The 27995-nt window shown below is 60.7% G+C and overlaps 2 protein-coding genes across 4 annotated transcripts; one reads left to right on the top strand and one right to left on the bottom strand.

Annotated features, from left to right (window-relative positions):
* Positions 1-69: 69 nt before the first annotated feature.
* Positions 70-25006, top strand: RHBDF2 (rhomboid 5 homolog 2). 3 transcript variants are annotated; one of them, XM_055575210.1, is made up of 20 exons: positions 72-174; positions 10725-10926; positions 11453-11562; positions 14916-15081; positions 15996-16138; positions 16625-16820; positions 16904-17107; positions 17997-18125; positions 18503-18615; positions 18749-18943; positions 19959-20070; positions 20291-20365; positions 20552-20713; positions 21594-21703; positions 21868-21931; positions 22024-22118; positions 22321-22396; positions 22528-22628; positions 22774-22927; positions 23639-25006. In XM_055575210.1, the coding sequence occupies exons 4-20, from the start codon at positions 14938-14940 to the stop codon at positions 24056-24058; spliced, it is 2493 nt and encodes an 830-aa protein (XP_055431185.1). In that variant the 5' UTR covers positions 72-174; positions 10725-10926; positions 11453-11562; positions 14916-14937; the 3' UTR covers positions 24059-25006. The 3 variants fall into 3 exon arrangements, with proteins under 3 accessions (XP_055431186.1, XP_055431185.1, XP_055431184.1); XM_055575211.1 differs by lacking the exon at positions 11453-11562 and having other exon boundaries at positions 70-174; positions 10800-10926; XM_055575209.1 differs by lacking the exon at positions 11453-11562.
* Positions 25007-25866: 860 nt separating this feature from the next.
* LOC129650779 (serotonin N-acetyltransferase-like) lies at positions 25867-27678 on the bottom strand. The gene is made up of 4 exons (XM_055579585.1): positions 27537-27678; positions 26945-27181; positions 26509-26663; positions 25867-26172 (listed from the first exon to the last, which is right to left on the bottom strand). The coding sequence occupies exons 1-4, from the start codon at positions 27676-27678 to the stop codon at positions 25867-25869; spliced, it is 840 nt and encodes a 279-aa protein (XP_055435560.1).
* Positions 27679-27995: the final 317 nt, after the last annotated feature.

Below are 27995 nucleotides of genomic sequence, written 5' to 3'. Positions count from 1 at the left end.
CCTCCAGGACCCGGACCCGCCCAGGCGTCCGGCCCCGCCCCCGGCCCCGCCTCCGCCGACCGCGCGCAGGTAGGGAAGAGGCGGGGCGCTGGGGCCCCGCCCCCGGGAGCCACTACCCAGCGGCCGGCCGGCGCAGCTTGGAGCTGAGTCCCGGGGACTTGGGGCCGCCGGGAGGTGAGCGCGGGGCACCGGGAGGGGCCGGTTCGCGGCAGCTGGGCGCCGGGCACCAGAGGGGCCGCGGGGTCGCGCCCGGGGCGGCGGTGCGTGACCGACGAAGGGTCCGGCGCTGGCTCCACGTGGGCCGATACCGGAGGCGGGGGCTGGACTGGGACGGGGCCCCTGGACCGGGTCTGCCGGCCCCTAGGCTCAGCTCGGATAAGACACCTCCCGGGTCCCTGGGCCACGAGTCACCAGAGGCGGGGACAGGATGATTGGGCCGCAGTTTAAAGTCCCAGGAGGAAGAGCGGGGGGAAAGCCCCAGGGCAGGACCGCGCAGTCCCGCCTTGCCCCAGAAGCGCCCGGAATTCAGACCTTCCCCGCCCCTCCACTTTCTCCTGGGTGAGCTGCAGCGGCCGGGGCGGAGTTTGTTCGGCCTCCCCGGGGTGGAAACAGGTGCCGCAGCCAGGCCGGACCGGAGCTCAGAAGTTGGACCCAGGAGTCCTGACTTCTGGACAGAGTGGCTTGGGAAGGTGACCCCCCCCCCCCGTTCCCCCAGGGTACTGCGTTGGGTTAGAGAGGAGTATGTCCCTAGGAGCCCGGGGTGAAAGGCCAAGGGAGAAGGCCTGGAGTTGGAGCTGAGAAGGGAGTGTCTGAGGAGGGGAGGGCTTGCGGACTGACCCCCCACGTGGACTGGCTGCTCTTTCCCAATGGCTAGCCTTAGGCCTGTGTGGGTGGTATTTGCTGAAATGTGATGGGCCCAGCGTCTGTCTTGTGTTACTGTCACTCACTGTAGGTGAGGCAGAGCAGAGTGGAAAGTGAAGCTTCTTTCAGAGCAGTGACCCTCAACCGGGCCTGGGGGAGTGATTTGCCTGCCAGGGAACATTCAGCAGTGTCTGGAGACGTTTTGGTTGTCACACCTGGGGGTGGGGTGGGGAGGGAGAGTGTTGTGGCTCCCAGCATCTAGCGTGTAGAGGTTGGGGATGATGCTAAACATCCTGAGGTGTGCAGGACAGCCCCCTACCATTAAGAGTTATCCAGCGGGAAGTGTCAGGAGTGCTGTGCTGAGCTTGGCATGGTACCCGGTCCATCAGGTTACTTCTCACTGACTGCCCCTCCCTGCCTCAGTTTCACCAGGTTAGAGGAGAAATAAACCCAAATGAGATAAGCAGTAAGAAGGCGTGAGGGCAGTCCTGTCCTAACAGCAGGCCGCCCTTGGTGCCACCAGCCTCTTCCCTACTTAAACCCCAGGCCCTGCATTAAGCAGTTCTGAGTGCCATGGGGGAGGGGCTGGAAACAGGGGCTCTCTCACAGCTGGGTCCTGGAGTGCTTCACCCCCAGGGCACCTCCCACGCCGGGTGAGCCAGGGCAGCCCTGGGGGTCAGACATCAGCACAGTGTGGAGGGTGGGAAGGGGGCGAGCTCTGTGCTCAGAGACCGCCCAACCCTTGATTGCTGGGTGGGCCTGGATGCCTGACACCATGTGACCGGCTGTCATTTTCCCTTCTGAACCTACTCCTAACTCCTCAGTCACTTATACCAGGAAAATAACACCCGAGGAATAACAGGACACATTCCTTGCCGCTTCACAGTCTGCTTCCTGCCAGCAGTAAAACGTTCCACGGTGGCTGTGGGAACTCTGGGTGAGATGAGAGACCCAGGGTGGGCCCTCATGCTAGACAGCGAGGCGCCCCCTGCTCATGGTGTTAGCAGAGCCCCAGTGAGCGATGGGGATCATCAGAGCCACAGGCCAGGGGGTTCCCCGGTAGGGACAACTTTGAATTAATTATTTGCGTTGGGCTCCCCGCTGTGCAGGGAATTGCAGCGGGGGCTGTCATAGAAAGGGCAGATGGGATGAAGCAGCCATCCACGCCCAGGAGCCCAGGTCCCCTCACTGCCCTCCCTGCCCACTTCTTGACAATCTCCATTCCCACGCCCACCCTCCATCCCGTTTACTTGTGGTCCCTGGCCTCCTGACCTGGGAACCCTGGTGGGGTCAGAGGGCAAGTGGCAGTTTCTGGTTTGACTTTTGCTTTGGGGGGCTTCTCTTTAATCTTTTAACTTTAAAAGGCTGGAGTGAGGCTTTCACCTTTTCAGCTAAAACAAAAACAAAAAAAAGCAACCTGTAATAGCGACCTCCCATCTTCTGTGTGCCTCTGAAGCATAAAGCAGCAGTCAGACTTGCACAAAGCTGTTCGGGAAGTAATCAGCAGGGCCTCACGTTGAACCTGGGCCACCCCTTCCCAGGTCCAGCCCTAAAACCCTGTGCCACCAGCTGGCAACAGAGTGCCAGGTGACTTCTACCTCACTTACTCATTTCTGAGTACCTGGTGTGACACACATGGACACACACACACAGGCACACGCTCACTGCCCAAGGTGGGGACTCCTGGTCCTCTAAGAGGAGGAATGAATCACGCATAAATGCACTGGGGGCCGCTGGGGTCCAAGCCCAGCTCCGGGTCAGTGGTAGTGGCCAGACTTCTCTGCAGGGTGTGTGACTTGCTGTGTAAACTCTTCCCCAGGTGAGGCCTCAGATGGGAGCAGGAAGTCAAGGGATGGTATGTTTGTGCCTGTGACTTGAATGAGCCATCTGGCACTTCCCTGTGGGTTGGGATGAGGGGTGGCAGGATTAGGGTGGCCCCGCCACCTGCCTGCCCCCTTGTGCAGCATCAAAGGGGATGTACACTCCAGACTGCAGGTCCTCTCGGGTCTCCATGACGCCCACTTTGGAACAGACCTTAGTGATGCCCTGGCCACCCTTGGGGATTTCCAGGGTGAGCTCACGCCTCTGCTCCCGGTTTCCCATCCAGCTGGGCCAGCCTGGGGGAGGAGTGGTGACCACGGTGGGGAGGCTGCAAAGCAAGGGCTGCTCTTGGGACCAGCATAAAGAAAGCATTTTCTTCTCCGCATCAGAGCAGTACAGATAGCCACCGTGTCCACGTTCCCTCATTCAGTAAGTTTATCTAGGGACCCAGATGCAAGGCTTGTGGTTTCAGAGCCTTGGGAAGGCACATTCTGAACCTTCCAGGAAAGTTGTTGTTCAGTCGCTCAGTCGTGTCCGACTCTTTGCGACCCCGTGGACTGCAACACGCCAGGCTTCCCTGTCCTTCACCATCTCCCGGAGCTTGCTCAAACTCATGTCCATTGAGTCGGTGATGCCATCTGACCATCTAGGAAAGTGGCTGGCGCTAAGTGGGCAGCGCAGACAAGGTGGGCCCATCAGGGATGCTGGCCGGGAGGGTGGGGGTGGCAGTGGGAGGGGGTGATTCCCAGCTGGGGCAGCCAAAAAGCAAGGCCCAGATTCTGGCAGGTGCCTGGGCTATGAGAGTGTGGTCAGTAGGATGGGGCGGAGGGTCACTTAAATAGTCTGTGCCTCAGTTTCCCCGGCGGGGTCACAGTGGTCTGCCTGGGAGGATTCCAGTGGTGGTTCATGTGAAGCTTGGGCAGGTGTCTGGCTGCACGAGGAGCGTGGTGAGGGAGTAACAGAAACATCACAGTAACAGGTACATGTCCGTGTGCCGTTGGGATGGACTCGTGGTGAGGCCAGAGGTCTTACCATGGCCTGTTGGGGGGACAAGCTGAGAACAGGCTGTGGAATGGCATCGTGGCTGTGTCATCCTCTAGAAGTGGCCGGGTCCGGGGTGGGGGACCTCAGCATCATGGAGGCCCCGGGAATGGAAGATGGGTTTTGGAGGGAGGGAAGGGAGGACCAGGCTGTGAACTGCCGGCCCCCACCCGCCAGCGTGTGCGTCATGTTGCTGGGTGGGGTGGGGGAGGTTGTGGAGGCTGTGACCCTCAGCCCTGCTCCCCGCTGGCCGGGCTGCCTGGAGCTGGGAGCCAGGCCAGCTTGGCTTTCTCTGCCTCCCACGTGTGGACCCAGAGCTTGTGCCACAAGGATCCTCGGGTGGTCGTGCCCTCTCCTGGTGGCTCTCCCAAGGTCCTGCCCCTGGTGCAGACCCCAGAAGGCCTGGAAGAGAAGGGGGACCTGCGCAGGACTGGGTAGAAGCCAGCCTTGGAACTGCAGTCTGGCCTGAGCCCTGGCTCATTAGCTGATGGCTTTATCAGCCAATGACAATTGTGAGATAAGGACAAGGATGAGAGAATGTTTGTGAAAGCCCTAGATAAGCTGGGAAGTGCCACCAAGCGTTAGATGATGTCATTTCTACTTGGTGGGGGGAGGGGAGGGGCTCATGAGTCAAAGGCCTGTGCACCCCAAACTTGCCCCAGCTCCTGAGTCACCACCCCCTGCCTGCTCTTCTGCCACTTCGCCTCACCAGTTCCCAGATGGCAGGAGGCCACAGCCCCACGACCTAACCGTGTGACCTCGGACAGTTGCCTTTACCTCTCCGAGCCTCAGTTTTCCCACCTGTCAGAGATCTGCTGCCTCTGGGGTACTTGGCTCAGATGTAGAAACCAAGTCAGCCGTGGTGGTGGAGGCCAGCCAGGAATAAAAGAAGCTACACATTACCCTCCACCAATTTTCCCAGGCGCTGGGCATTCACGATCTCATGTCATCTCTGCTGCATCACCCCATTTCACAGCAGAGAACACTGAGGCTGAGAAGTCATAACTTGCTCATTCTTCCAGTGGATAGGTGGCCAAGCTAGAGAGTGAGCCCCCTCACCTCCCATTTCTCGATAAGAGGACCTCAGTGGCTCCAAAGCAAGGTGGAGAGATAGAGCTGGTAATGCGTGTGGAGAGCCCCTCTGGTCTGAGGGGCCTGGCTGGCCCACGTCTACGTGTCCCAGAGCCCTCGCAGCAGACATCGGGACTGGGGCCAGCTTCTTCCAGGGACGGAGCAACCCCAGGGCAGGATTCTGGGAAGTCTGGTTTATTAGCTCCTTAATGACTGTTTACAAGCTGAAAAGTGTTTGCCTGGCATCTTCACTCTGTGCTAACGGCCGACCCCAGCCTCCAGGAGTGAGGGGCACCCGGCGCCCTGTCCTGAGCGTGTTGAGGTGAGCAACCCCGGGCAGCCCAGGGCCCGACAGTGGCTGAGTGACAGCGGGCGAAGTGTTTAACCTCTCTGTGGACTATCAGGCTTTGTCCCTCGGCTCCCCAGCCTCCCAGGGCGACCCCATAACACACCAAAGCTCAGAGACGCCAAGTGGCTTGCTTAATATCACACAGCGCTCAGGGCCGGGCCTCTGACCCCGTCTCCCCGAGTGGGACAGCGTTCTCATTGTCTGGAGCCAGGCCACAAGGCGTGGATGGAAACTGGGTGGCCTCCGCCCTCGCGAGCACAACACAGAGGCCTGCTCTGTGTGCCGGGGTTGGTCGTGTCTGCAAACGCCTCGGGGTCTGGAGCCCCTGGCGGGAGGGATGTGGGCCTCTCCTCCTCCCCGACCCGTGTGGCACTCATCCCCTGCCACCACTGAGCATGTGCTAGGTCCTACCGGTTCCGAGGACCAGTGGAAACCCAGCTCCCAGTACCTGAAGATCCCGAGAGAGGCAAACTCCTCAGGAGTGTCTGGAGCAAAGCCTGGTTCCTGAAAGGTCTGGGTCAGTGTGGTGCCCAGCGGTGCATGTACTCCCACCCCCCCAGGCTCCCTCCTGTGCCCTGGTATCCAGCCTGGATGGACCAGAGCCTTCTGGCTATGCTCCAGGAGCAGTAGAACCAGGAGGGAATAGACCACCTTCCCAGAGGAGGCCAGGCTGCCGGGCAGAGCATCTCAGGACCCAGCCACTCCATCCCTTCCCGCTGTTGTCCTTGAGCAGCCTTTGGCCCCCAGCTGCTAGAGGCTGCTACTTTTCTGAGTTCTGGAAGGTCTCTGCCCAGCTGTGTCCCTGGTCTGCTTCCATCAGCAGCTCCTGGAGGCCAGGGATTCCAGTGGGGCCTCGGGGAGGGCACCGTGGTGGACAGGGCACAGCATCGTGGTTGGTTGGGGCCATCTGGTGGCATTTCCCTCCCAATAATGCCTGTCCCCGTATGTTACCAGCAGCGGCCCACACCTTAGGATGGGGGGCTGTGTGGCTTGGGCAGTTCTAGCTGGGTTTTGGAATTGGGATCCCCACAGGGATGGGGCATCCACATCTCTGCCAGCCAGCCTCGCCCCCTCACTGGTGTGTGGTCCTGAGCAAACCTCTGGGTAGTACGGGGTGGGGGCTGGGAACACGGCAACCTGTCCTCCTCGCCCCTGCACACTCTTGGCAGCGGCCTGGAGCCCGGCGCCCACGTCCCGGGTCTGTGGTCGGCCGTGAGTCCCAAGCCACCCCAGCCGGGGAGCCCGAGCCTGGTTTCGGATGGGGAAGGTTACCAGGTCCTTGACCCTGTGCTCAGGTTCTTTATCTTCTCGAGGCTGAGCAGAAAGCAGGATCAATCCGGGCCTCCCTGGGCCAGGGCCCTCTGTGAGTGGGGCCTCTCCCTGTGGTTGGGGCGCCAACCCACAGTGGTTTCATTTTTCCTCTCCGTTGGGGGGAGCTGGGCTGAAGGCCGGGCGGCCTGTGAAATAAGTCTGCCGGCTGGCTCCCCTGGGGAAGTGGGTGCTTGCCAGGAGGCAGGGGGTCCCGGGGAGGGCTCCCGCTGGCCTCTGGAGACAGCTGGGCATCCCCTCCCCACTCTCCTTCCTCTAACTCTGATGGTGGAATTTGCGGCCTCCACCTGGGAGACTTGCCTCCCTCCCTTTTCATCTGTCCATTTTTGGTCTTCCTGATCCTGTCCGACCCTCAGCTGGCCTTCTTGGCTCTTCCCTGCCAGGCTCTCCTATCCACACTCACTCTTGCCAGGGCAGGGAGACATTCAGGGTGAGTCACTGGCTGCTCGGGCCAGCGTGGGGCCGCAGGTTGGGAGCCCGGCCAGGTGGCACCTTTTACATAAGCTGCCCTTGCCAGGCCTTGCGGCAGCCAGAGCAGCCCCCCACTTCCCCCTGGCCCCCACCCCAGCTCAGCAGAACCAGGGCTTTCGCTGGGCGATTGCACACTGCCCAAGGGCCTGCTTCCTCCTTGCTGCTTTCTAAAACTGACCCGGTTCCCAGAACAGCTGTGGGGAGGAAAAAAGCAGGTTTCGGTTTCTGTGACAGGGAAGCAAGTGGGGGGGAGAGGCCACTTCCTTGCCCTCCTCCCTCACCCCGACATCCTGTGATTCAGTGGGGGGACAGGCAGGACCCAGCCGCCTGGCCACCTCCCTTCCCTCCAGACTGTCCGCCTGCCGCCAGCTGGGGGGAGCCTCTGGGCCAGATGGTGGTTTCTTCTTCCTCTGTTCGGGGGGCCTGAGGCCCTCGCTTTGGGGGATCCCCTAACCTTCCTGACCTTATGGTTCAGAAAGCCCCTCTCAGGAGGGGCTGCTCATCCCTCCTCCCAGGGACCCGCTTCCTCTCCTGTGTCCCCACGTCTGGCCACACGCAGGCTGAGTCCTGTGTCAAGTTGCCCTGCCTGCTTCTGGCTCAGGAGGTCCTCAGAGCCCCAGGGGGTGTGGAAAATCCATCCAGCGTGAGCAAGACCTGGGGTGGCTTCAGAAACCTGCTGGTGTGTCGGGGGGGTGGGCAGGTGGAGAGAGAAACAGGACACCAGAGTCAGATTCCCAGGGATGGAACCACACCTGGGGGCAGGTGGGGCGGGGATGGTGGGCCCATGCAGCCTGGGGATGGGGCACCTTGCCCTGGTAGGGCTCCAGCGGGGGACCCACTGCGGGGAGGCCTGGCTTGCCCTGGCTGTGGCTGCCAGGACAGGGCTCAGCTGGCGGTGCCCGGCCCCGCCCTGTGGGGAAACCGGATTCCCTGGCGAAACCAGCGTGCAGTGTCTGAGTCTGCGTTTCTGCCATGTGCGTCTGATCCTAGGCTATGCCTCTGGGCGTGGAGGCGGTGGGGTTTTAGACCCTGGGTGTACCTTGGGGTGACTTGAACTTTGTACTGCACTTGCTCTGGCTATGTACCCCCCACTCCAGGATGGAACCCCTTCCTCTCCCCAGGCCCCTTTGGGGTCTCCTGGGTACCCTGGGACTGAAGGCCTTTTTCTGGGACAGGCCCCCAACAAGGTCAGAATTTTTATGGGCGCATGGCAGTGGTCCAGCCAGGTGGGTCCTGCCCTCAAACCTCCCCACCCCTGACCCATGGGCTGGATGCTGCCGCAGGCCTGGCAGGGGGATCTCAGAGAGCAGCGGATGTGACTGGGTCAGGAGGAAGCCTAGTCCCAGGATGTCACAATTTCCTCTGCAATGAGCAAGCACTTTTGGGGCGCGGGAGATAAGCGTTGGGCGGGGCAGGCGCTCCCAGCGCTCCAGCACTTTTTCTGCCATCTGGGCTCCTCCCCACCCTAGACTGGGTTATGGCAGGCACCCAGAGTCTGTCCACAACCCCTGAATCTACCCCAGGCACCTGCCACCCCCAGCTCCTCCCTCCCTGAGTCCAGAGGCAGGGGCTGGGCTTCTGGTGCCCCCACCCCCTGTGTCTGCATCAGCTGGGGGCATACCCACTCTACTGGGGAAGAGTGACAGGGGCAAAGTGGTGTTTTTATGCCCAATATGTGGGCTCGAGGATGTCATGGCGGGTCATCATTTTGTCCAACCCCCTTGCATAACAGAGAAGGAAACTGAGGCTGTGGAGGTCACGCTGCTTACAGGCCAAGGCTCTGGGCACCACGCTATGAGGATGGTTAAATGGCTCCACATGAAAAGGCACTCCTGCCCTGCCTCTGCTCTCTGGGACTGGCCACTTCTCTTCGGGACTGCTAAGATTTCCCCGGGGTGGGTCCAGTCCCCCCTCCCCCAGCCTTGGATTGAGTCTGCCCTTCTTCTCATCAGGAGCTCCGAGTCACCCAGGGATCCAACTGTTTGGTGACCTTACTGAGCTCAGGCGTGGCAGCCCCAGACTCGCCCCCAGCCTTCCCCCGCTGCCTCCACTCGTCCTTGGTGCCAGTTTCCCGGGGCGGTGCCCGCCTGGTGCCCTCTCACTGCGCCCTGGTCGCAGGGGCGGCCCAGCGGGAAAAGTTTCCGTGCTGGGGCCCCAGGTGAGGCTGTTGTCATGGAGCGGTCCCCTGAGTGGTGCTAAGTGGCGTCTGAGGGGCCTGCCGACAGCCCATCTGCCCTGGGGTGCAGGTCAGAACTCCCCACATGTGGGAAAGAAGGAAGGATGCCCAAGTCTTGGCCAAGCCTTAAGCAGGAAGCATTCCGGGCCCCCAGCTGGGCCTCAGATAGCTCTCTGGCACCCCCTCTCTACCCAGAGCTCTCATCTGCAGTTGTAGGACTGGAGGTGAGAGGCCCTGCCCAAAGCCAGAGGACTGCTGCCCTGTGGAATCAGGGGGGTCCCGGGCCCTCCCCCCACCTCCAGTTTACCCCATGGCGGCCCCTTGGATACTTCTGGTGACCCCAGACCGCTGAGAAGCACAGTTTGCAAAATGCTGAGATGTTCGACCAAGTTTCTCTCCAGGCTGGACTCTGCTCTGTCTCCCTGATAGGAGGCTCTCTGGCGGCAAGTGTATTCCTGATTTAGGGAGAAGGGGCGCCTGTTCCCAAAGAGGCTTCAGGCCCTGTAGCCAGAGCAGCCTAAGTCCCAGCTGCTCCCCATCCTGGCTGTGTGAGCTTGGGCAAGTTACTCAACCCCTTTTGAGCCTCCATTCTTATCCACAAAAAGGTAGTTGATAATATCTACCTCAAAGCAAGTTTTGAGGGCAGAGTAGGATAATGTACATAAAGGGTCAGTCAAGGCGTGGCCCACCTGGGGCCCTGACCCCGTCCTGCCCCCAGCGGCCCTCAGGGGCTCCATCAAGGGGCCCCTACTCTGCTACACCAGCATGTCCCCTGTGCAGGACTTCTCAGAAACAAAGGCATGCCCTCAAGTTGTTCACTTTTTTTTCTTTCTTTTGGCCGCAGCACACAGCATGTGGGATCTTAGTTCCCCAAGTAGGGATCAAACTCTCACCCCCTGCAGCAGAAGCACAGAGTCTTAACCCCTGGACCACCAGGGAAGTCCCACGAGTTGTTCACTTTTTAATCCTTTTATGGTGTGTGTGTGTGTGTTCGTTGTATCTCTCTGTGACCCCACAGACTGTAGCCCACCAGGCTCCTCTGTCCATGGAATCCTCCAGATAAAAATACTGGAATGGGTAGTCATTCCCTTCTCCATGAGATCTTCCCAACCTAGGGACTGAACCCGGGTCTCCTGCATTGCAGGCATAGATTTCACCTAAACTAATTGTTAAAAAGCTGAAACGACAGCAAAACACGCCTGAATCCTTTAAACACTGCCTTGAATATCTGCCTTTGTCTAATTGAAAAGAAATCTTGATCAGAAGATAGCCAATAATGTCTGCATTTTTAAAAGTTTAGTGTTTCTAATGAAGTTCTCTAGAAACAAGAAAGTAGGGAGCGTATTGATTATGGTTCCCAGCCCAGAGCCCGGGTCTTTATGTGGTTTTGTTAGGTACATGCCCAGAGGCCCCTGGCCTCCGGGCTCTCTAAAGAACCTAGCTCATCACCACAAGGGGAGAAGAAGAGGGGTTATTTCTTAATCTCCTACCTTTGAAGCTGGTGGAATTATCCCCATTTTATAGATGAGGAGACTGAGGTCAAGAAGATGGAAAGATACATTGGTCCTGACATACCCCCTTGAGCCTGCCTCCCCTTCGTTATAGGCTGTGAGCACCAAGGAAGCAGCCCTGCCTGACCCGGAGTCATCTGTCTGTCTTTCCATCTGTCTCTGCATCCAGCCACCTCTCCACAGAGCTGAAACTTGACCCCAGAGCATCTCTGCAGAGTGAGGAAAGGACTAGAACATGCTCTAAAGTCCTCAGCAACAAGACTCAGGGAACTGCAAGCTCAGCCCACAGCCTGAAGGTAGGTAACTGGGTAGCCGAGTGGCGTGGACCCCGGGTACCAGCTACTTTGCTTGCTTATCTGACTTGCAACAAATATGTACTGATGGTACCCGTGGGCCAGCACTCTGCTGACAGTAGAGATGCAGCTGTGAATAAGGCAGAAAGAGGGAGATGAGCAGGGTGAAGCGATGGAGAGACACATGGGGTGGGAGGGGTGCTGCCTCAGGCAGTCCGGGAGGGCTCCTTGGAGGAGGTGGCGCTCAAGCTGGGACCAGAGTGATGAGAAGGAGCCACCTTCTGTGCACAAGTGCTCATCTGATCTGGGGAGAGCCAGCAGGGTCCCAACCAGAGGCCCAACATTTATGGAGCACGTACTTGTAACTTTTTTTTTTAACCGTCTTTATTGAGATATAGTTCATGTTTAATCTATACAATTCATGTAAAACTCATCTACTTTAGGACATTTTCATCATCTCAGAGGGAAACCCCGTCCTTCATCTGTCACCCCCAGCCCTGAGCCGTGACTCATGCTTCTGTCTCTGTAGATTTGCCTCTTCGGGACCTGCAGTGGGACCCCTGGCGTACGCGGTCTATTTGTGTCTGCCTTTCATTTAGCATAACGTGCTCCAGGTTCACCTGTGTTTAGCCTGTCTCAGTGAGTCATTCCTCTTCATGGCTGAGTAATAGCCCCTTGTGTGGATTTAGCACATTTTGTTTACTCATTTGCATGTTTGTTTTCCCCATAGATTATAGTACCTTTTTGTAACTTTTATTTTGCATTGGGGTGTAGTCACAGGTGTATGGCAGAGTGATTCAGTTATACGTGCACATATATCTATCCTTTTTCAGACTCTTTTCCCAAACTGCAGAATTTTTTTTTTAATTGCACTGGGTTTTCCTGGCTGTTCACGGGCTTCCTCTAGTTGTGGAGAGAAGTGGCTCTTCCCCATTGTGGTGTGTGGGCGTCTCTTTGCGGTGGCTCCTCTCGTTGTGGAGCACAGGCTCAGGCACACTGGCTCCAGGTTGTGACTCAGAGGCTCCAGAGTGCAAGTTCAGAAGTTAGGATGCGCAGGCTTAGTTGCTCCGCGATATGTGGGATCTTCCAGGACCAGGGTTCAAACCCGTGTCCCCTGCATTGGCAGATGGATTCTTATCCACTGTGACACCAGGGAAGACCCACCGCAGAATACTGAGCAGAGCTCCCTGATCTATATAGTAGGTCCTTGTTGATTGTCTATTTTGTATGTAGTGGTGAGGAGGAAGGAAGGAAGGGGTGTGTGCTGAGTCATATCCCACCCTTTGTGACCCCGTGGACTGTGGAGGCTCCTCTGTCCATGGGATTTCTCAGGCAGCAATGCTGGAGTGGGTTGCCATTCCGTTCTCCAGGGGATTGTCCCAACCCAGGGATCGAACCCTCGTCACATGCGTCTCCTGCATTGGCAGGCTCATTCTTTATCTCTATGCCACTGGGAGCCCTAGATATAGTAGTGTGTATATGTTAATCCCAAGCTCCTACTTTATCTCTCCCCCTTTCCACTTGTATTTTGATGAGCATTTGGCTTGTTTCCACCTTTGAGTTCCGGTGAACGTGGAGCTATGAACATTCCTGCACGAGTGTCCATGGACGTGCCGCCTAAGTGCCTGTCATGCGTGCAGTCATGTGATGCCCAGATGTCTCTTTAGGGGAGGGGGTTATTCCCCCCCATAAGGTGAGGACCTAGGTGACCCGTGATCAGATGCAGGTCAAGCCCCAGGCCACCCAGCTCCTGTCTGTACTTTTGACCATGACCCCCCAGCACCTCCTAATAGAGCTTGGCAGGTGTAGGGCAGTGAGGGACCCCAGGTGGCCTGATTGGGGTGAGGGTGGGACCAAGGAGGAGATGAAGGGACGAGGAGACTCACCAGCAGCCCCAGTGAGAAGTTTGGACATGGTTTTAAGTGAGAACTGGAGATCCCGGCCTAGTGTTGAGCATGGTATGATTTGTGTTTTAAAAGGCAAACTCTGCCACTGGGTGGAAATGGTCCTGGGGTGGGGGCTCGAGGGGGCAGCAGATCAGGAGGAGTCAGGGGGCTGCTGGGACCCTTCAGGTGAGAGGTGAGGGTTGGGGAAGCAGGCAGGCTCCAAACAAAGGTGGCCACTGTGTTGCCCTGACATCCGGCACCTTGGCCTCATGTGGCCCCACCCCGATCAGAAGATGGATGTGAGGGAAGAGAAATCAGACCTGCCCCAGCAGCCCTGGGATGCAGGGAGAGGAAACAGCAAAGGATTTTAGCAAGACAGAGGTCACAGAGCAGAGTGAGAGGTGAAATGGAGAGACTAGTCAAGTCAGAGGGTGCTCGTTCTGTTGGGTCAAAGCGGGTGTGGGAGTCAGTGGCACCTGTGAGGATGAAAAAGCCCCAGATGTGGGTAAATTGCTACTTCCTCCTGGCTGGGCCATTTGGAAAGTTCCACTGAAACTCAAGACACACTTATTCTTCAGTCCAGTCGTTCCCCTTCCACTGTTTGTCTGTTATAAAACTTGGAGGTGGCGCTAGTGGTAAAGAACCTGCCAACGCAGATTCATAAGGAGACAGGGGTTCAATCCTTGAGTCAGGAAGATCCCCTGGAGGAGGGCATGACAGCCCACTCTAGTATTCTTGCCTGGAGAATCCCCATGGACAGAGGAGCCTGGTGGGCTACAGTCCATGGGGCCGCAAAGAATCGGACACGACTGAAGCGATGTAGCATAGCACAACACATGTGATGTAGGCAAGGGTGTCCTTCACACTGGACACAACTCTAAGCAACCATCAGTCTGGAGTTAAGTAAATCTTGGTACATTCCATTCTTAGAAACCTTCCCAGTCTTCAAGACAGATCAGGTAGATCTGTCTGTCTGCATTGACAGAGGAGGATGTCCATGCTGTAGAGAAATGATAAAAGTGTTAAGTGGCCTTCCCTGGCATCTCAGGGATAAAGAATCTGCCTGCCAGCGCAGGAGACGCAGCTTTGATCCCTGGGTCGGGAAGATCCCCTGAAGAAGGAAATGGCAAATCCACGCCAATATTCTTGACTGGAAAAATCCCATGGACAGAGGAGCCTGGTGGGCTACAGTCCATGGGGTCTCAGAGTTGGACACAACTTAGCAATTAAACAACAACAAGGAAATGTTAAGTATTGTGTCCTTTTTCAGGTGCAGAGAAGCATGTGCTCACCAAGCTCTTTCCTGGAACACGGGGTGACGGGCGGGCCAGCAGTTAACTTTCTCCTTTAGTCGTCTGAGTCCTTTTCTTTTGCAATGCTCGTGTATCATTTTTATCACTAAGATGTAATATTCTTCCTTTGTGAAAAGAAAAAAGTGACAGATGGCAGTTTCACTTACCTTTGAAAGAGGAACTTGGCAGTCCAGGGGGACAGGGGCTAGCACGGTGGCTTTCTCATGCTCCCAGGAGTTAGGTTGGACCTTCCCTTCCTCGCTCGCAGCCCAGGGATTCCTTCTCTGAGAACCACCCGCTCCCTGCACAGCTGTGGGTCCCTTGTTTGTGAGCCGCCTGGAGCCTTCTCCCTATCCTCCCCAAGCCCTGCCCCAGGGACGAAGGCAGGGCCCTTTGTCCAAGGAATCTGCCTTCCGGGCCCCTGGCCTGCTCTAGCCAGACTGATGGGCAGGCCAAGATCACATCCTTTCTGCATCCCTGGTCCTCACATTCCTTTCTGGGTGTGGTCCTCGCCTGAAGCAGAGAGACCAGAAACAGAACGAGGTGACAAGTTGGGGACCTCCCAGGCTCCTGCTGGCCTAGAATGCAAATGAAGGGATGAAAATAGACCTTCTCACCATACCCCACCCAGTCCGATCAGTGTGCTGCTGCGGGTTTTAGTATCCGGAGTCAGTTTTGAACCAACTGTCCATGGGTTGTTCTCAATCTGGGCTGCCCACCGTGGCACGCCCTGACACCCTGCACTGTCCCCGTGCCCCCCCGCGTCCTGCTGCCTCTCGACGATACACCTGTGCCCCCTCCGTTGCCCTTCCAGTTGCCCTGCCCCCTTACCCACCATGGCGTCCGATGACAAGAACGGCGAGAGGGTCCCCTCGGTGTCCAGCAGCCGCCTACAGAGCCGGAAGCCGCCCAACCTGTCCATCACCATCCCTCCGCCCGAGACCTCGGCCCCCAGCGAGCAGGCCAGCTTGCTGCCCCAGGTAAGAGGGGCCCCCTCTGTGCCCCTGGCACCTCTAGGGCAGTTTCACTTCCTGGAAGGGGGCCCTTCCGGAGCCTGTTGGAGCCCCTGCCGCAGGCTTCACGCACTGCTTCCTGGCCTCCAATGTCACTGGGAGTGACTTCTGAACTCAGGAACTCAGTCTCGTGGCTGGCCAGGGAAAATAGGAAACTCCTGTCAGTCCCACCTGGGAATCGGCTGTTTCCGGCCCTAGTCCCTTCTTTTATTTATTTTTATTTGGCTATGCCAGGTCTTAGTTGCAGGATCTAGTTTCCTGGCCAGGGATTGAACTTGGGTCCCCTCCATTGGGAGCACGGAGTCTTAGCCACTGGACCACCAGGGAAGCCCTCTGGCCCCGGCTGTTCTGCGGGCGGTAGACTGTGACTCAGGGGAAGGGGCACCCTGACTCTCAGCGCTTTGCTCATGCAGGAGAACAGGGATGAAGCGCTTTGCTCATGCAGGAGAACGGGGATGAAGTGCTTTGCTCATGCAGGAGAACGGGGATGAATCTGTTGCTAGCATCCCAACCAGCACTCCATAAAGAGTCCATTGAGAATCCGCTGCTCACAGCGTGGGCTCCCGTGCAGTCCGGGGCCCCGGGGTGGTGGTCTCGTGCCACCCACGCAGCCAAGGGCGCTTTCAAACATGCAAAGCTGGGCCAATCTGCAGCTTAGTCATGGCCAGGACCTAGAGAGGGAGCCCTGGGGAAATGAGTGCCAGGCTCCAAGACACACTAGAAAAGGGCCCATCTGACCCTCAGAATGAGAAAGTGGCTCGGGGTCAGCTGGGGTCGAGGTTTGTCCTGTCTGAGTTTTCACATCGGAAGCCAGAGCAGAGGCAGCCGGGGAGGCTCAGAGCTCTACGGAGTCACAGCCCGTCTCCCTCTCCCACCTCCAGGAATCCGGAGGGCAGAGGCCCAGGAACCCGGCCCTCCTGAAGAGCGTCAGCCTCCAGGAGCCACGAGGGCGATGGCAGGAGGGCAGCCCAGAGAAGCGTCCTGGCTTCCGCCGCCAGGCCTCGCTGTCCCAGAGCATCCGCAAGTGAGCACACGTTCCACCCCTGCCTACATGCTCCCCCACACAGCAGACCCCCCTTCCCCACCCGACAGACTCTGACACTCCGGGTCCCCAAGCCCCTTTCTGGGAAGCGTGGACAAGCAGCCCATGTTCCAGGCTGGGGAAACTGAGGCCCGGGTGGCTCTGTGCCTGGCAGGTAGACCCGGCAAGGAGGCTGCAGGGGGTCAAGGAGCTGGGGGTGGACCCTGCACTGCAGAGGAGGGTCCCCCTCTCTCCCCCCGGCCCCAGGCTCAGCCCTCAGGCCCTGGACTTTATTCCCCTGCCTCTGCCCATCCAGTCCCTGGACACTGAGTCGGGGGGTCAGTCTGCCCCCCACCCCCCACTGCACCCACACATGTCCTGTCCCCTCCCACTGCACACACACGCACCCTGTCAGCTCCCCACACACGTGGCCTGTCTTGCTCCCGCCGCCATGGTGACATGCGCCCTGAGCCCTGTCCGCCCCCGCAGGGGCGCGGCCCAGTGGTTCGGGGTCAGTGGAGACTGGGAGCTGAAGCGGCAGCACTGGCAACGCCGGAGCCTTCACCACTGCAGCGTGCGCTACGGCCGGCTGAAGGCCTCGTGCCAGCGGGACCTGGAGCTCCCCAGCCAAGAGGTGCCCTCCTTCCAGGACACCGAGTCTCCAAAGCCCTGCAAGATGCCCAAGGTGGGCTCCAGCCAGGGACGGGGCCATCAGGGGACTCGGCCCAGCGCCCGGCGGCCTCTGCTCACTGCCTCCCTCCCATCCAGATCGTGGACCCCCTGGCCCGAGGACGGGCATTCCGCCACCCGGATGAGGTGGACCGGCCCCACGCCCCGCACCCACCGCTGACCCCCGGGGTCCTTTCCCTCACCTCCTTCACCAGCGTCCGCTCCGGCTATTCCCACCTGCCCCGCCGCAAGAGGATCTCTGTGGCCCACATGAGCTTTCAAGCTGCTGCAGCGTTGCTTAAGGTAAGGATACCTCTGCCCAGCCTGCTCCCTCTCTCCCCCATTCCAGGCACCTGCGTCTGTGCCAGGGCAGTGGCTGCTCCGGGATCCCTGGGCGGAGAAGGGGGCTACAGCCCAGCAGGCAGACGCACCCACATCCTTCTAGCCCCGCTTCTCCCTAGTGCGGGCAGCTGGTTTCTGCACCGACACATACACAGGAGAAATAGGAAGTGAAATGTGCAGTCACCGCTCCCTGACGCATGTTTGTGGAGCCCCTGTTACATGCTGGGCACAGGGGCACCGCAAAGAGAATTGAGCCAGTGTCCCTGCCCTAGAGGAGCACTCAGCTCGGGTGAGGGGAGGATGTCATCATGCGGTGTGACAGGTGCTAGGGCCCGCCCAGAGGAAGGGCTGCCCCGTCTTGCCCAGGAGAGGGGCTGATGTCAGAGAGGGCACTTGGGAGGTATAAAGAAAGTTTCACCAGGAAGGGAACAGCATTCTCAGCAGAGGGAACAGCCTATGCAAAGGCCTGGGGGTAAGAGGCAGTAGCAGGTAGATTTAGTGAAGGGTGGTCACAAGAGGAATCATGGGAGGTGGAATCAGAAAGGTCAGCAGGGGCCCTGTGTGCTGTGCCAGGAAGCCTGAACCTCGGGAGTAAGGGTGCAGGGTGAGTGGTGGGGTGCCAGGTACCCAAGCCCAAAGGCGGGAGGTTGCCAGGAGAAGTTGGCAGCCAACTGCAGAGAGAGTACTGTGTGCAGGCCGGGAGAGGAGCTGGAGCCCAGTCCCGGCCTCCGCAGACACTCCTGCTCTGCGCGGGGTCCCACCTCCCTGGGAGGATGGCCTTGACACCCCTTTGGTGTCGGGGCAGGACCACCTCCCCTGGGCCTGACGCCCGTGCCTCTGCCCCACACAGGGGCGCTCAGTGCTAGAGGCCACGGGACAGCGGAGCCGGGTGGTCAAGTGCAGCTTTGCCTACCCCAGCTCCCTGGAGGAGGACGTGGTCGATGGGGCGGAGACGTTCGACTCCTCGTTTTTTAGTAAGGCAAGCACGGGGTGTGTGGGCCCTCGGGGTCAGGGGGCTGGGGTGGGCAAGAGCTGTGGGAAGAGACCCGACCTCCCTTCGCGCTGTGCCGGGAGCCCCTCAGATGTCCAGAGGCCTGTCCGTGGGATGGGGGTGCCGCCTCTCGGAGCTCCCGGGCCCCCCATTTTTCATTGGCAGAGCGAGGGCCTGGGGTGGGGCAGGTGCCAGCCGGGAGAGTCACCATCAGGGCCCGCAGACACGTGCCTCCCCTCCCTCTCTCCCTGGGGGCCTGTCCAACGTTGTCCTGCCCTTGAATTGAGCTGTTGGGGGGGCAGGCTGGGGGACAGTGACTCCTCACACTGTCTCTTTCTGTGTCCCTGACTCCACCCCTACCCCAGGAAGAAATGAGCTCCATGCCCGATGACGTGTTTGAGTCGCCCCCACTCTCCGCCAGCTACTTCCGGGGGATCCCACACTCAGCCTCCCCAGTCTCCCCCGACCAGATCCCCCTGTGAGTTCCGGGCAGTCCTCCCGGGTGTGGGGGGCAGGGTGGAGGGGTTCCCCAGATTGCAGGTCCCTCCTGGTCCCCTCCTCGTGGGAAGGAGGGGGTGAGGGTACCCGGCTGAGACCACCGTCCTCACCAGGAAGGAGTCCAGCCGAGCCCCGGTGCCCCCCACCAAACGCGGCAAGCGCATCGCCTCCAAGGTGAAGCACTTTGCCTTCGACCGGAAGAAGCGGCACTACGGCCTGGGCGTGGTGGGCAACTGGCTGAACCGCACTTACCGCCGCAGCATCAGCAGCACGGTGCAGCGGCAGCTGGAGAGCTTCGACAGCCACCGGTGAGCCGCCGGCCGGCCCGCCCGTTCCGAGACCTGGGGGTGCTCACTGTCCCGGAGGGCTGCTCCCAGGAGAAGGCCCAGGCAGAGGGGCTGGGAGCCATCCAGGAGGGACCGGGGGGCTTCCAGATCCCCCTGGGCCCTCTCCCGGAGCATCCCTCCTTGTTCAGCGAGCCTTTGATGAGCACCTCTTGTGTGTCGGGGGAGCAGGGACAGTCCCCGGGGTCACCCTGCGAATGCACACGTCACCCGGGAAGAGTCGTCTGGTGTTGCTGCCTCTCCTTGCTTCTGGGCCCGCTTTCTCCCTGGGTCCCAGATAACAAGCATTCACTGAGTGCCACACGGGCCCTGGGACAGCAGAGCAGGGCAAGTGTGGTGGATCAGAGGTGTGGTTAGAAGCGGTGACCCCGAGTGAGGAGCCTGTGGAGAGGGACTGTGTACAAGATCTTGGGGAAGCCAGAGGACTGGGAACAGGCCATTCTGTGTACAGTTAGCAGCAACCTGCTAGACTTTGAACCCCAGATCACAAAAAATTAAGTGATAGCAGGTGTGGAGTGTGTCCCCGAGAAGGAGGACAGAGAGGGAGTGAACAGAGGCTGGGGAGGCATGTGGTCAGGAAAAGCAGCGGTTAGCTGGGTGAAAAGAGAAGGGCAGAGCATCTCAGGCAAAGGAAGCATCATGTGCAAAGGCCCCGGGGCTGCAGGGCACGGGGTGCGTTCCCAGAACTGCAAGAGGAGAGGAAGGAGGCCAGGAAGGTGGGCAGGCACAGCAAGGCCTGGCCACCAGTGGGAGTGGGCAGCATTAGATTTGATTCCCAGAGCAGCGAGAAGCCACGGGGAGGGTTTCAGTTGGGAGAGAAAGGCATAGAGGTGCATGTTAAGAATTGCGGTGGTGAAGGACAAGTCTGAGCAGAGCAGTGGAGGGTTGGGAGCAGGTAAAAGCTGTCAGCAGCTGGGTGTCACAGGCCTGAGGGTCGGGGCGTGAGTCCAGCTCTGCTGACCCAAGGCCCTGCCCGCAGGCCCTACTTCACCTACTGGCTGACCTTTGTCCACATCATCATCACGTTGCTGGTGATCGGCACGTATGGCATCGCGCCTGTGGGCTTTGCCCAGCACATCACCACCCAGCTGGTGCGTGGGGCTCGGGAAGGGGGTCTCCATCCTGGGAATCCTAGCCTCCCCCACAAGAGGCATCCTTGTCTTGGGCCATCTGGTCCCTCCGGGGCACAGACCTGGCCCAGGCAGGAGGGGGCTCTGGGCTGTCCTCTGCTTTGGCTCTTAGCCCCTTCCTGGAAGCCCTTCCCTGGGACCGAGAAAGCCCTGACCCCGCCTCCTTCCACCCCTGCGCCAGGTGCTCAGGAACAAAGGTGTGTATGAGAGCGTGAAGTACATCCAGCAGGAGAACTTCTGGATCGGACCCAGCTCGGTGAGGCGCCCAGGCGCAGAGGCATCTCAACAGGGAGCCCCCTGCCCTTGTCACCCCCAGCTGGGCAGAGAGGGGGGTTGTGTCTAACCTGGAAGCCCCCCTCAGCAGGAGCACCCTCGGGAGGAACGCTCCCGGCCAGGTCTGGGCCTGAGCTCACCACCCTCTCCCCGGCGGCCCCCTCCCCAGATCGACTTGATCCACCTGGGAGCCAAGTTCTCGCCTTGCATCCGGAAGGACCAACAGATCGAGCAGCTCGTGCTGCGGGAGCGAGACCTGGAGCGGGACTCGGGCTGCTGTGTCCAAAACGACCGTTCAGGCTGCATCCAGACACAGAGGAAGGACTGCTCGGTGGGGGCCTGGGCCCTGCAGCCCCGCCCGGCCCCGCTTGTCTGCGCTGGCTCCACTGGCCCAGCCTGGGGGAGGGCCCGGCAGGGGCGGTGTCAGCACACTGCACCCATCCTTGTCTGCCCTCCCCGGGCTCCGCCCCTCTCCCCGGGCTCAAACCCCACCTCCCTGGGCTCGCGCCCCTCCCTGGCTTCACATCCCCCTCCCTGGTTTCACACGCCCCTCCCCGGGCTCACGCCCATCTCCCTGGCTTCACACCCCACTCCTTGGCTTTACACGCCCCTGCTTGGCCTCGCGCCCGCTCCCTGGGCTCAAAACCCCCCTCCCCGGGCTCGCGCTCCCCTCCCTGGCTTCACAAGCCCTCGCTGGGCTCGCGCACCCCTCCCTGGACTTGCACCCTGCTCCCTGGCTACACACCCGCCTCCTTGGGCTCGCGACCCGTCCCACCCCCCCACCCCCCCTCCCCCCCTCCCTGGCCTCACAGCCCCCTTCCCTGGCTTCACAGCCCTTCCCTGGCTTCACACCCCACTCCCTGGCCTCACAGCCCCCTTCCCTGGCCTCACACCCCACTGCCTGGCCTCACACCCCACTCCCTGGCCTCACAGCCCCCTTCCCTGGCTTCACAGCCCTTCCCTGGCCTCACACCACACTCCCTGGCCTCACACCCAATGTAGGCAGCCTGGCACAGGGAGAGTATCAACCTCCCCAGCCCCAGAGAAGTGAAAGCTAAGTCCTGGGAGTGTCAGCAAGGGGTGGGGGTCTGGGAGATGAGCCAGAGACCTGGATAGCAGGGAATGAGCCTCTGCCCTAGAGGGGCCCCTGCCCACTCTGATGGGCATGACCTTGTCCAGCCTGCCATGACCAGCCCTTCCCCATCCTCCAGGAGACTCTGGCCACTTTCGTCAAGTGGCAGGATGATACGGGGCCCCCCATGGACAAGTCTGATCTGGGCCAGAAGCGGACTTCTGGGGCCGTGTGCAACCAGGACCCCAGGTACCCACGGCTGAGCTCTCTGAGATGAGGCTGAGTGTCATGTCATTGGTGCCACCCGTGGGGGTGCTGCTGGTGGGTGTGGCCGGCTGGGTGCGGGCCAGGGGGCGTGGCAAGCTGGGGGTGCCAAGGCCCCACATTTTGCCCCCTCCAACTTCTACCTCCAGAACCTGCGAGGAGCCGGCCTCTAGTGGTGCCCACATCTGGCCCGACGACATCACCAAGTGGCCGGTGAGTGTGCGGAGAGGAGAGCGGTCCAGGAAGGGCAGGGAGGCACCTGGCGGCCGCACAGCCCCATCTCCGCTCCGTGCTCCTCCCGGCAGATCTGCACGGAGCAGGCCAAGAGTAACCGCTCGGGCTTCCCGCACATGGACTGCCAGATCCGGGGCCGTCCCTGCTGCATCGGCACCAAGGGCAGGTGAGCCGGCCTGGGCCGCGGGCCCGAGCCCCTGTGCTCCTCCTCTGCCGCTGTCCCCCCTGCCCCCTCCGTCCATGCTGTGAGGGTCCCTGAAGAGGGGCACCCATCCTGCCAGCGATGCGTGCTGCGGCCAGGCGCTGGACACCGGGTGAGGGATCGGGACTCAGTCCCCTGACGTCCGCCCTTGCCTCCCCGTCCCCAGCTGTGAGATCACCACGCGCGAATACTGTGAGTTCATGCACGGCTATTTCCACGAGAAGGCCACACTCTGCTCCCAGGTGAGGCGGGGCCCTGGGCACGGTGAGCAGCCTTCGCGCCCTCCCACGGCGGGTGTCTGGTCCCAACCCCGCACATCAGGGCCTCCCACCCGGCTGGGTCGCGGGGACTGACTGCCGTGTGCTCGACCCAGGTGCACTGCTTGGACAAGGTGTGTGGACTGCTGCCCTTCCTCAACCCCGAGGTCCCTGATCAGTTCTATAGGCTCTGGCTGTCTCTGTTCCTCCATGCTGGGTAAGAGGCCCCTCACTGCCCACCCCCCAGGCCCCCACGGAGGAAGGGCCCCTGAGCCAGGGCACAACCTGCCGGGCCCCGGTGCCCCCCAAGTGCCTGGCTGGTGGCCACAGGTGGAAGCCGTTGCCCGTGTGTCCCTGCCCAGCGTGGTCCACTGCCTCGTGTCTGTGATCTTCCAAATGACCATCCTGCGTGACCTGGAGAAGCTGGCTGGCTGGCACCGCATCTCCATTATCTTCATTCTCAGCGGCATCACCGGCAACCTCGCCAGCGCCCTCTTCCTTCCGTACCGGGCAGAGGTGGGGACTCAGGGCACTCTGGGGACTGGGTGGGGTGGGGCTAGCCCTGCCACTTCCTTCCCCTCCCCACCCCACCCCCACCACTACCCCGAGGGACTCACAGCCCCCTGCCGTGTCAGGCTCAACAGTCGATGGACAGATAAGCTGGGGGCTTCCTGGCCAGTTCCTTAGTCTGTCCCTGGGCACAAGGGAGCAGCGATGCCCCCAGGTCACGTGTAGGGTCACCTCCAGAAAGACCTTCCTGGACCCCCCTACCCCAACCCCCACTTCATTTCTCAGTGACCACGACCACCGCCGGCCAGCACGCCCTTTAGCTACAGGCTGGGCCGTATGAAGTCGTCCTCGTGTGGCCGTTCTTGCTAAGAAAGCAGGGTTTGTGGGTCAGCTCCACCTCGCGCTCCGGGCTGGTTCAGTGTCTGTCCCCGCCACGTGCGCTGCCCGGAGCAGGCTGTCTGTCCCGCTTGCTGTGCCCACTGTGCACGTAGCAGGTGCTCCGTGTCTGCGGAGAGGGTGGGCGGAACAATTCCGGCTGGGTTCCGGCGGCGCTGGCTGCACCTCAGCCCTCAGCTTCGGGGTCCCCACCCTGGGAGGGGCTCAGGGACAGGATGACCCGGGTCCCAGGGCTCCAGCCTGGCTGTGCCCAGGGCTCCCCGCGGGCTCCCGCCCGGCGCCTGGAAGTGACCGTGTCCGCGCCCCGCCCACCTGCCCCAGGTGGGCCCTGCAGGGTCACAGTTCGGCCTCCTGGCCTGCCTCTTCGTGGAGCTCTTTCAGAGCTGGCAGCTGCTGGAGCGGCCCTGGAAGGCCTTCCTGAACCTGTCGGCCATCGTGCTGTTCCTCTTCATCTGCGGCCTCCTGCCCTGGATCGACAACATCGCCCACATCTTCGGCTTCCTCAGCGGGCTGCTGCTGGCCTTCGCCTTCCTGCCCTACATCACCTTCGGCACAAGCGACAAGTACCGCAAGCGCGCCCTCATCCTGGTGTCGCTGGTGGTCTTCGCCGGCCTCTTCGCCTCGCTGGTCATCTGGCTGTACGTCTACCCCATCCACTGGCCCTGGGTCGAGTACCTCACCTGCTTCCCCTTCACCAGCCGCTTCTGCGAGAAGTACGAGCTGGACCAGGTGCTACACTGACCACCTGCCCGGTGGGGCCGGCACGGCTGCTCCCACCCAGCTCGGAGGATGCGGGGACTGTGTCTGGACCGAGCTGTCTGCCTGCACAGCACCCTGCCCACACCCCAGAGACCCCATGGGACCGGCCCTGCTCCCAGGAGCCCTCCCCCAGGAGAGGCCAAGTCCGAGGGGAGACGCTCCTAAAGGTGGGCTTCTTGGGGGGCCCAGGCCCCCCTTCCTCAGGCCTGGGCTGGGGGACACTCGGAGCCTGTGCATCGCTGCAGCTCGGGGCCCAGGCCCTGACAGACCTCCACTGCCCGGCCGTCAGGACCCCTCCCGGTCCTGGGATGCTGCTCAGCCCCTACCTCCGGCTCTGCTGGTACGGTCCCCACCCCTCCCCATTACTGTGAGCTAGCTCCTCCCGGGGACGAGGCTGGGGTTCCCGCCGGGCTCCCAGCCCTGCCTGGCCACGGCCCCCTGCCTGTTGTCCCTCCCCTCTCTGCCCTGTGAGTCCACGCCCGGCTTCCATCACTGGCCTGGTGAGCCTCCCCATTACGCTCCTGGACCAGACCTCGTGGGAGAGGCTTTGGCCATGGTCTGGGACAGAGAAGGAGCAAAGAGACACAGCTGGACTGGGAAGCTGAGAGCCTGGGCTGTTACCCAACAGAAGCTGAACCCACCAACCCACCCCAGGGCCCCCAGGCCCTCCCAGCCAGCCCTTCCCCTCGAGTTAGTGTTCAGCCTCCTGGGGCTGGACTGATGCCAACCAGTTCACCACCCTCTGCCTCACTTATGCCAAGAAAGGGGCAGGGCCACCCTGTGGACCTGTGCCCAGGGGTTGCCCAAGGTCAATCAGGACTTTTTTTTTACCAATTTATATCATGGTCCTAATTTTTTAAAGTAACGCTAACTTTGTATGGACAATGTTATAAATCTGAAATGAATTAAATGATATTCTTTAAGATAGGACTAGCTTTTGACCTGAGACCTCAATGAAATAAAAGCAGGAACTTTACTTTAGGGGTGGGGTGGCGGGGGTCAGCCATGAGGAGCAGGGGTCAGGGGCGTGACCCAAAGGAACCGTGAAAGCCTGTGGGACTTTCGAGGGATTTGTTAGGGGCAGAAACCAGGTTGGGGTCACCTGGAGGGTTTCAGGAGGTGCGCTGAGACGATGCTGGTAAATCCTTGGACTCCCGCGCTGCTCCAGCCCCAGCTGCTTGTAGAGATAGTCAGGGGTCTGGCTGGGCAGAGGGGAGGGCCAGCCTGGCAGAAGCAGTGCTGGAGCTGGGGGTGCCGCTCTTGGTCATTCACTGCACATCCCCCAGCCCTTCATGCCACACCCGACGGGGCACAAGCACGGTTACTGTGGGCAGGGAACCTGGGGCGCTGGGGTGGTGGGACAGCTGGGAGGTGGCCCCTGGCCTTCCCTCCCGCTGGCTGCTCCCACTCCAGGGATGAGGACCAGAAGGGGCAGCCCTGGGTCTGGGGGCATAGGGGCTCCTTTGGTGAGACGCAGAAGCAAGGTTGCAGGATGCCTCCCACTGTCCCCAGTTCATGGACCCAGCACGTGTAGGCGCAGTTTGGATGCAGGGGGTCCGGAGGGCCTGGTGTGGACACAGAGGAGCACACAGTACTTGCGTCCCAGGAGGGCACCTGGGCTGGGAGCAGCCGCCCCACCTTCTCTTTATTTCACCCATTCTCCCCGTTCCGCCATCCCCTGGGAATCACTGTCTCCCTTCAGACCAAGCAGAGCAGGGGGCACGGCAGGACAGAGAAGGGGACCAACTGGGGACAGGGTAGGAGCTCCCGACCATGGGCTCCCCCGGGGGTCAGCGGTCACTGTTCCGGCGCAGGGCGGCGTGGCCCCGCAGGGAGCAGTGCATCTCCGTGAAGGTCAGTGAGCCCACGACGATGGCACATGGGCCCGCGGGACGGAAGCCGAACCTCTGGTAGAAGGGCACCAGCGCGTGCTCGCACATGAGCACGGCCCGGCGCACGGCCGGCTGGCCGCCCACGTGGTGCAGGTAGCGCCACAGCAGGGCGGAGCCCTTGCCCTGCTGCCGGAAGGTGCGGTGCACGGCCAGCACGTGCAGGTGCGCGGTGCGGCCCCCGGGCCTGTGCAGCGTCAGCGACTCCTGGGGCGAGACACGGACACGAGTCAGGGTCGCCTCTGTGCACCCCAAAACCACCCCCGCTGGGCCGAGAGCAGCTGCCCTGAGAGTCCCCAGTCAGCCCCCTTCTACCCAAGTTAGGAGCTATGACCCCGCCCCTTTGTGGTCCCCTTCATCAGAGCCTTGAGCCCCTAAGGACTCGGCTCTCTTGCCGGGAGAGGACCCACCGTGAGCTCCTGTGTTGGATCTGGAGGAAGACATCCCAGGCTCCCGCTCCTCCCCCATCTTCTGCCTCCATGGGAAATGGTCTCCTCCTTTCCTGAGGCCTTCCCGGGACTGGGCAGGTCACCCCCATCTCACCTGAGTAAGTCTCTCCTCGTCCCACAGGGAGCCAATGATGAAGGCCACGAGGCCGCCCTCCATGAACCAGCCCAGGGACAGCTTGGGACACAGGGTCAAGAAGTGCCAGACCTCGTCCAGATTCAGGGGATAGTTGCCGGAGACAGAGATGAAGGCTGTGTGAGGAAGCACGAGTGGGTGACCCCCTGTCCACTGAGCATCTGCTCGGATGCTGGGTGGGCTCCCCGGGTCCCCTGGGAAAGCATGGGATTCAGGGCTGCTCTTCCCCCCACTCTCCTGAAACACACATGTGCTCCTGTACATGCACAAAACACACCATCAGACACTCTGGGGGCCCGTCTGCCAAGGACAGGGGACTCCAGGGTCTTCCCCCAAAGGCAACAGCAGCAGAGTTCAGCAGAGTCCCGGACCCTGGGGGGCCGGGGGTGCTGCTCACCCTCTTGCTCAATCTCAAACACGCCGGCAGCGTCCTCTGGGGTGAGGCAGCGGAACTCGTTGGCGGGGAGTGTGTGGCGCCGCTGGCGGCCTGGGGACCCTGGGATCCCAGACGGCAGGTGCAGAGGCAAGGGTTTCAGGCAGTGGATGCTCAACGTGGACTTCCTGGGTGCGGCTGCCACCCAAGGGGTCCCCAGCTTCAGAAGGAGCCTGTGTGACGAGGAGGGTCCCTCCGCACCTGTTGGAGAGGGGCGATGGTCAGGTGGCTGGTCCTCATCTCCCAGGGGGCCATCCAGGGCGATGGCACCTCTTGCCTCTGTTTCAGGAGACCTGGAGTGGGGAGTCTAGGGGCTAGGGTGGAGTGGGCATGTAGGGCATCGATTCCTCCTGCCTTGTGCCTCCTCTGGCTCCCTGGGCCCCTTTCTGTCTATCTCCCTGACCCCCGTCTATGTGCAGATCCAGCCGTACCTCTGTTACGAAGCCAGTAATCTGCGAGTTGCCCTTCCCACCCTCCTCTGCCTTCTCTCCCCTTGTCTCCAAGCCCCAAGCAGGGGATTCCTGTTCCTGGGAGCCTGTGAGAGGATCCCACTTACCAGGACCACAGGGCCAGTTACCCCAGAGGCCGTCCTTGGGCTCAGGAGCCAGGGAAGCCCAGGACCTGCTTTTGTAGCAGGTGTGGCCGGGCAGCACATGACAGTGCCCCCAGAGATTTCTAAGGTAATGCCCCACCTCCATGTCACCCCAGGCAAGACGAATCCAGCAGGGCTGTGCCCTGTCCCCAACCTCTGAGGGCAAAACCTTAGGCTGGCATGCAGGACACAGAGGGGATTACAGCAGCTGATGAGGCCCCAGGGGTTGGGAAAAAGATCACTTGGGACCGCTCAAAAACAAAAGTCAACTGAGTCCATTCTAAGATCAAATTGGCTTTATTCAGGGATTCATGAGTCAGAAAACTAAGATCATGGCATCTGGTCCCATCACTTCATGGGAAATAGAGGGGGAAACGGTGGAAACAGTGTCAGACTTTATTTTGGGGGCTCCAAAATCACTGC

This window comes from Bubalus kerabau, chromosome 4 (genome assembly GCF_029407905.1).
Source record: "Bubalus kerabau isolate K-KA32 ecotype Philippines breed swamp buffalo chromosome 4, PCC_UOA_SB_1v2, whole genome shotgun sequence".
Taxonomy (NCBI): Eukaryota; Metazoa; Chordata; class Mammalia; order Artiodactyla; family Bovidae; genus Bubalus; species Bubalus kerabau.
Note: the sequence above shows the minus strand (reverse complement) of the source record. Positions and strands in the feature narration are given on the sequence as shown.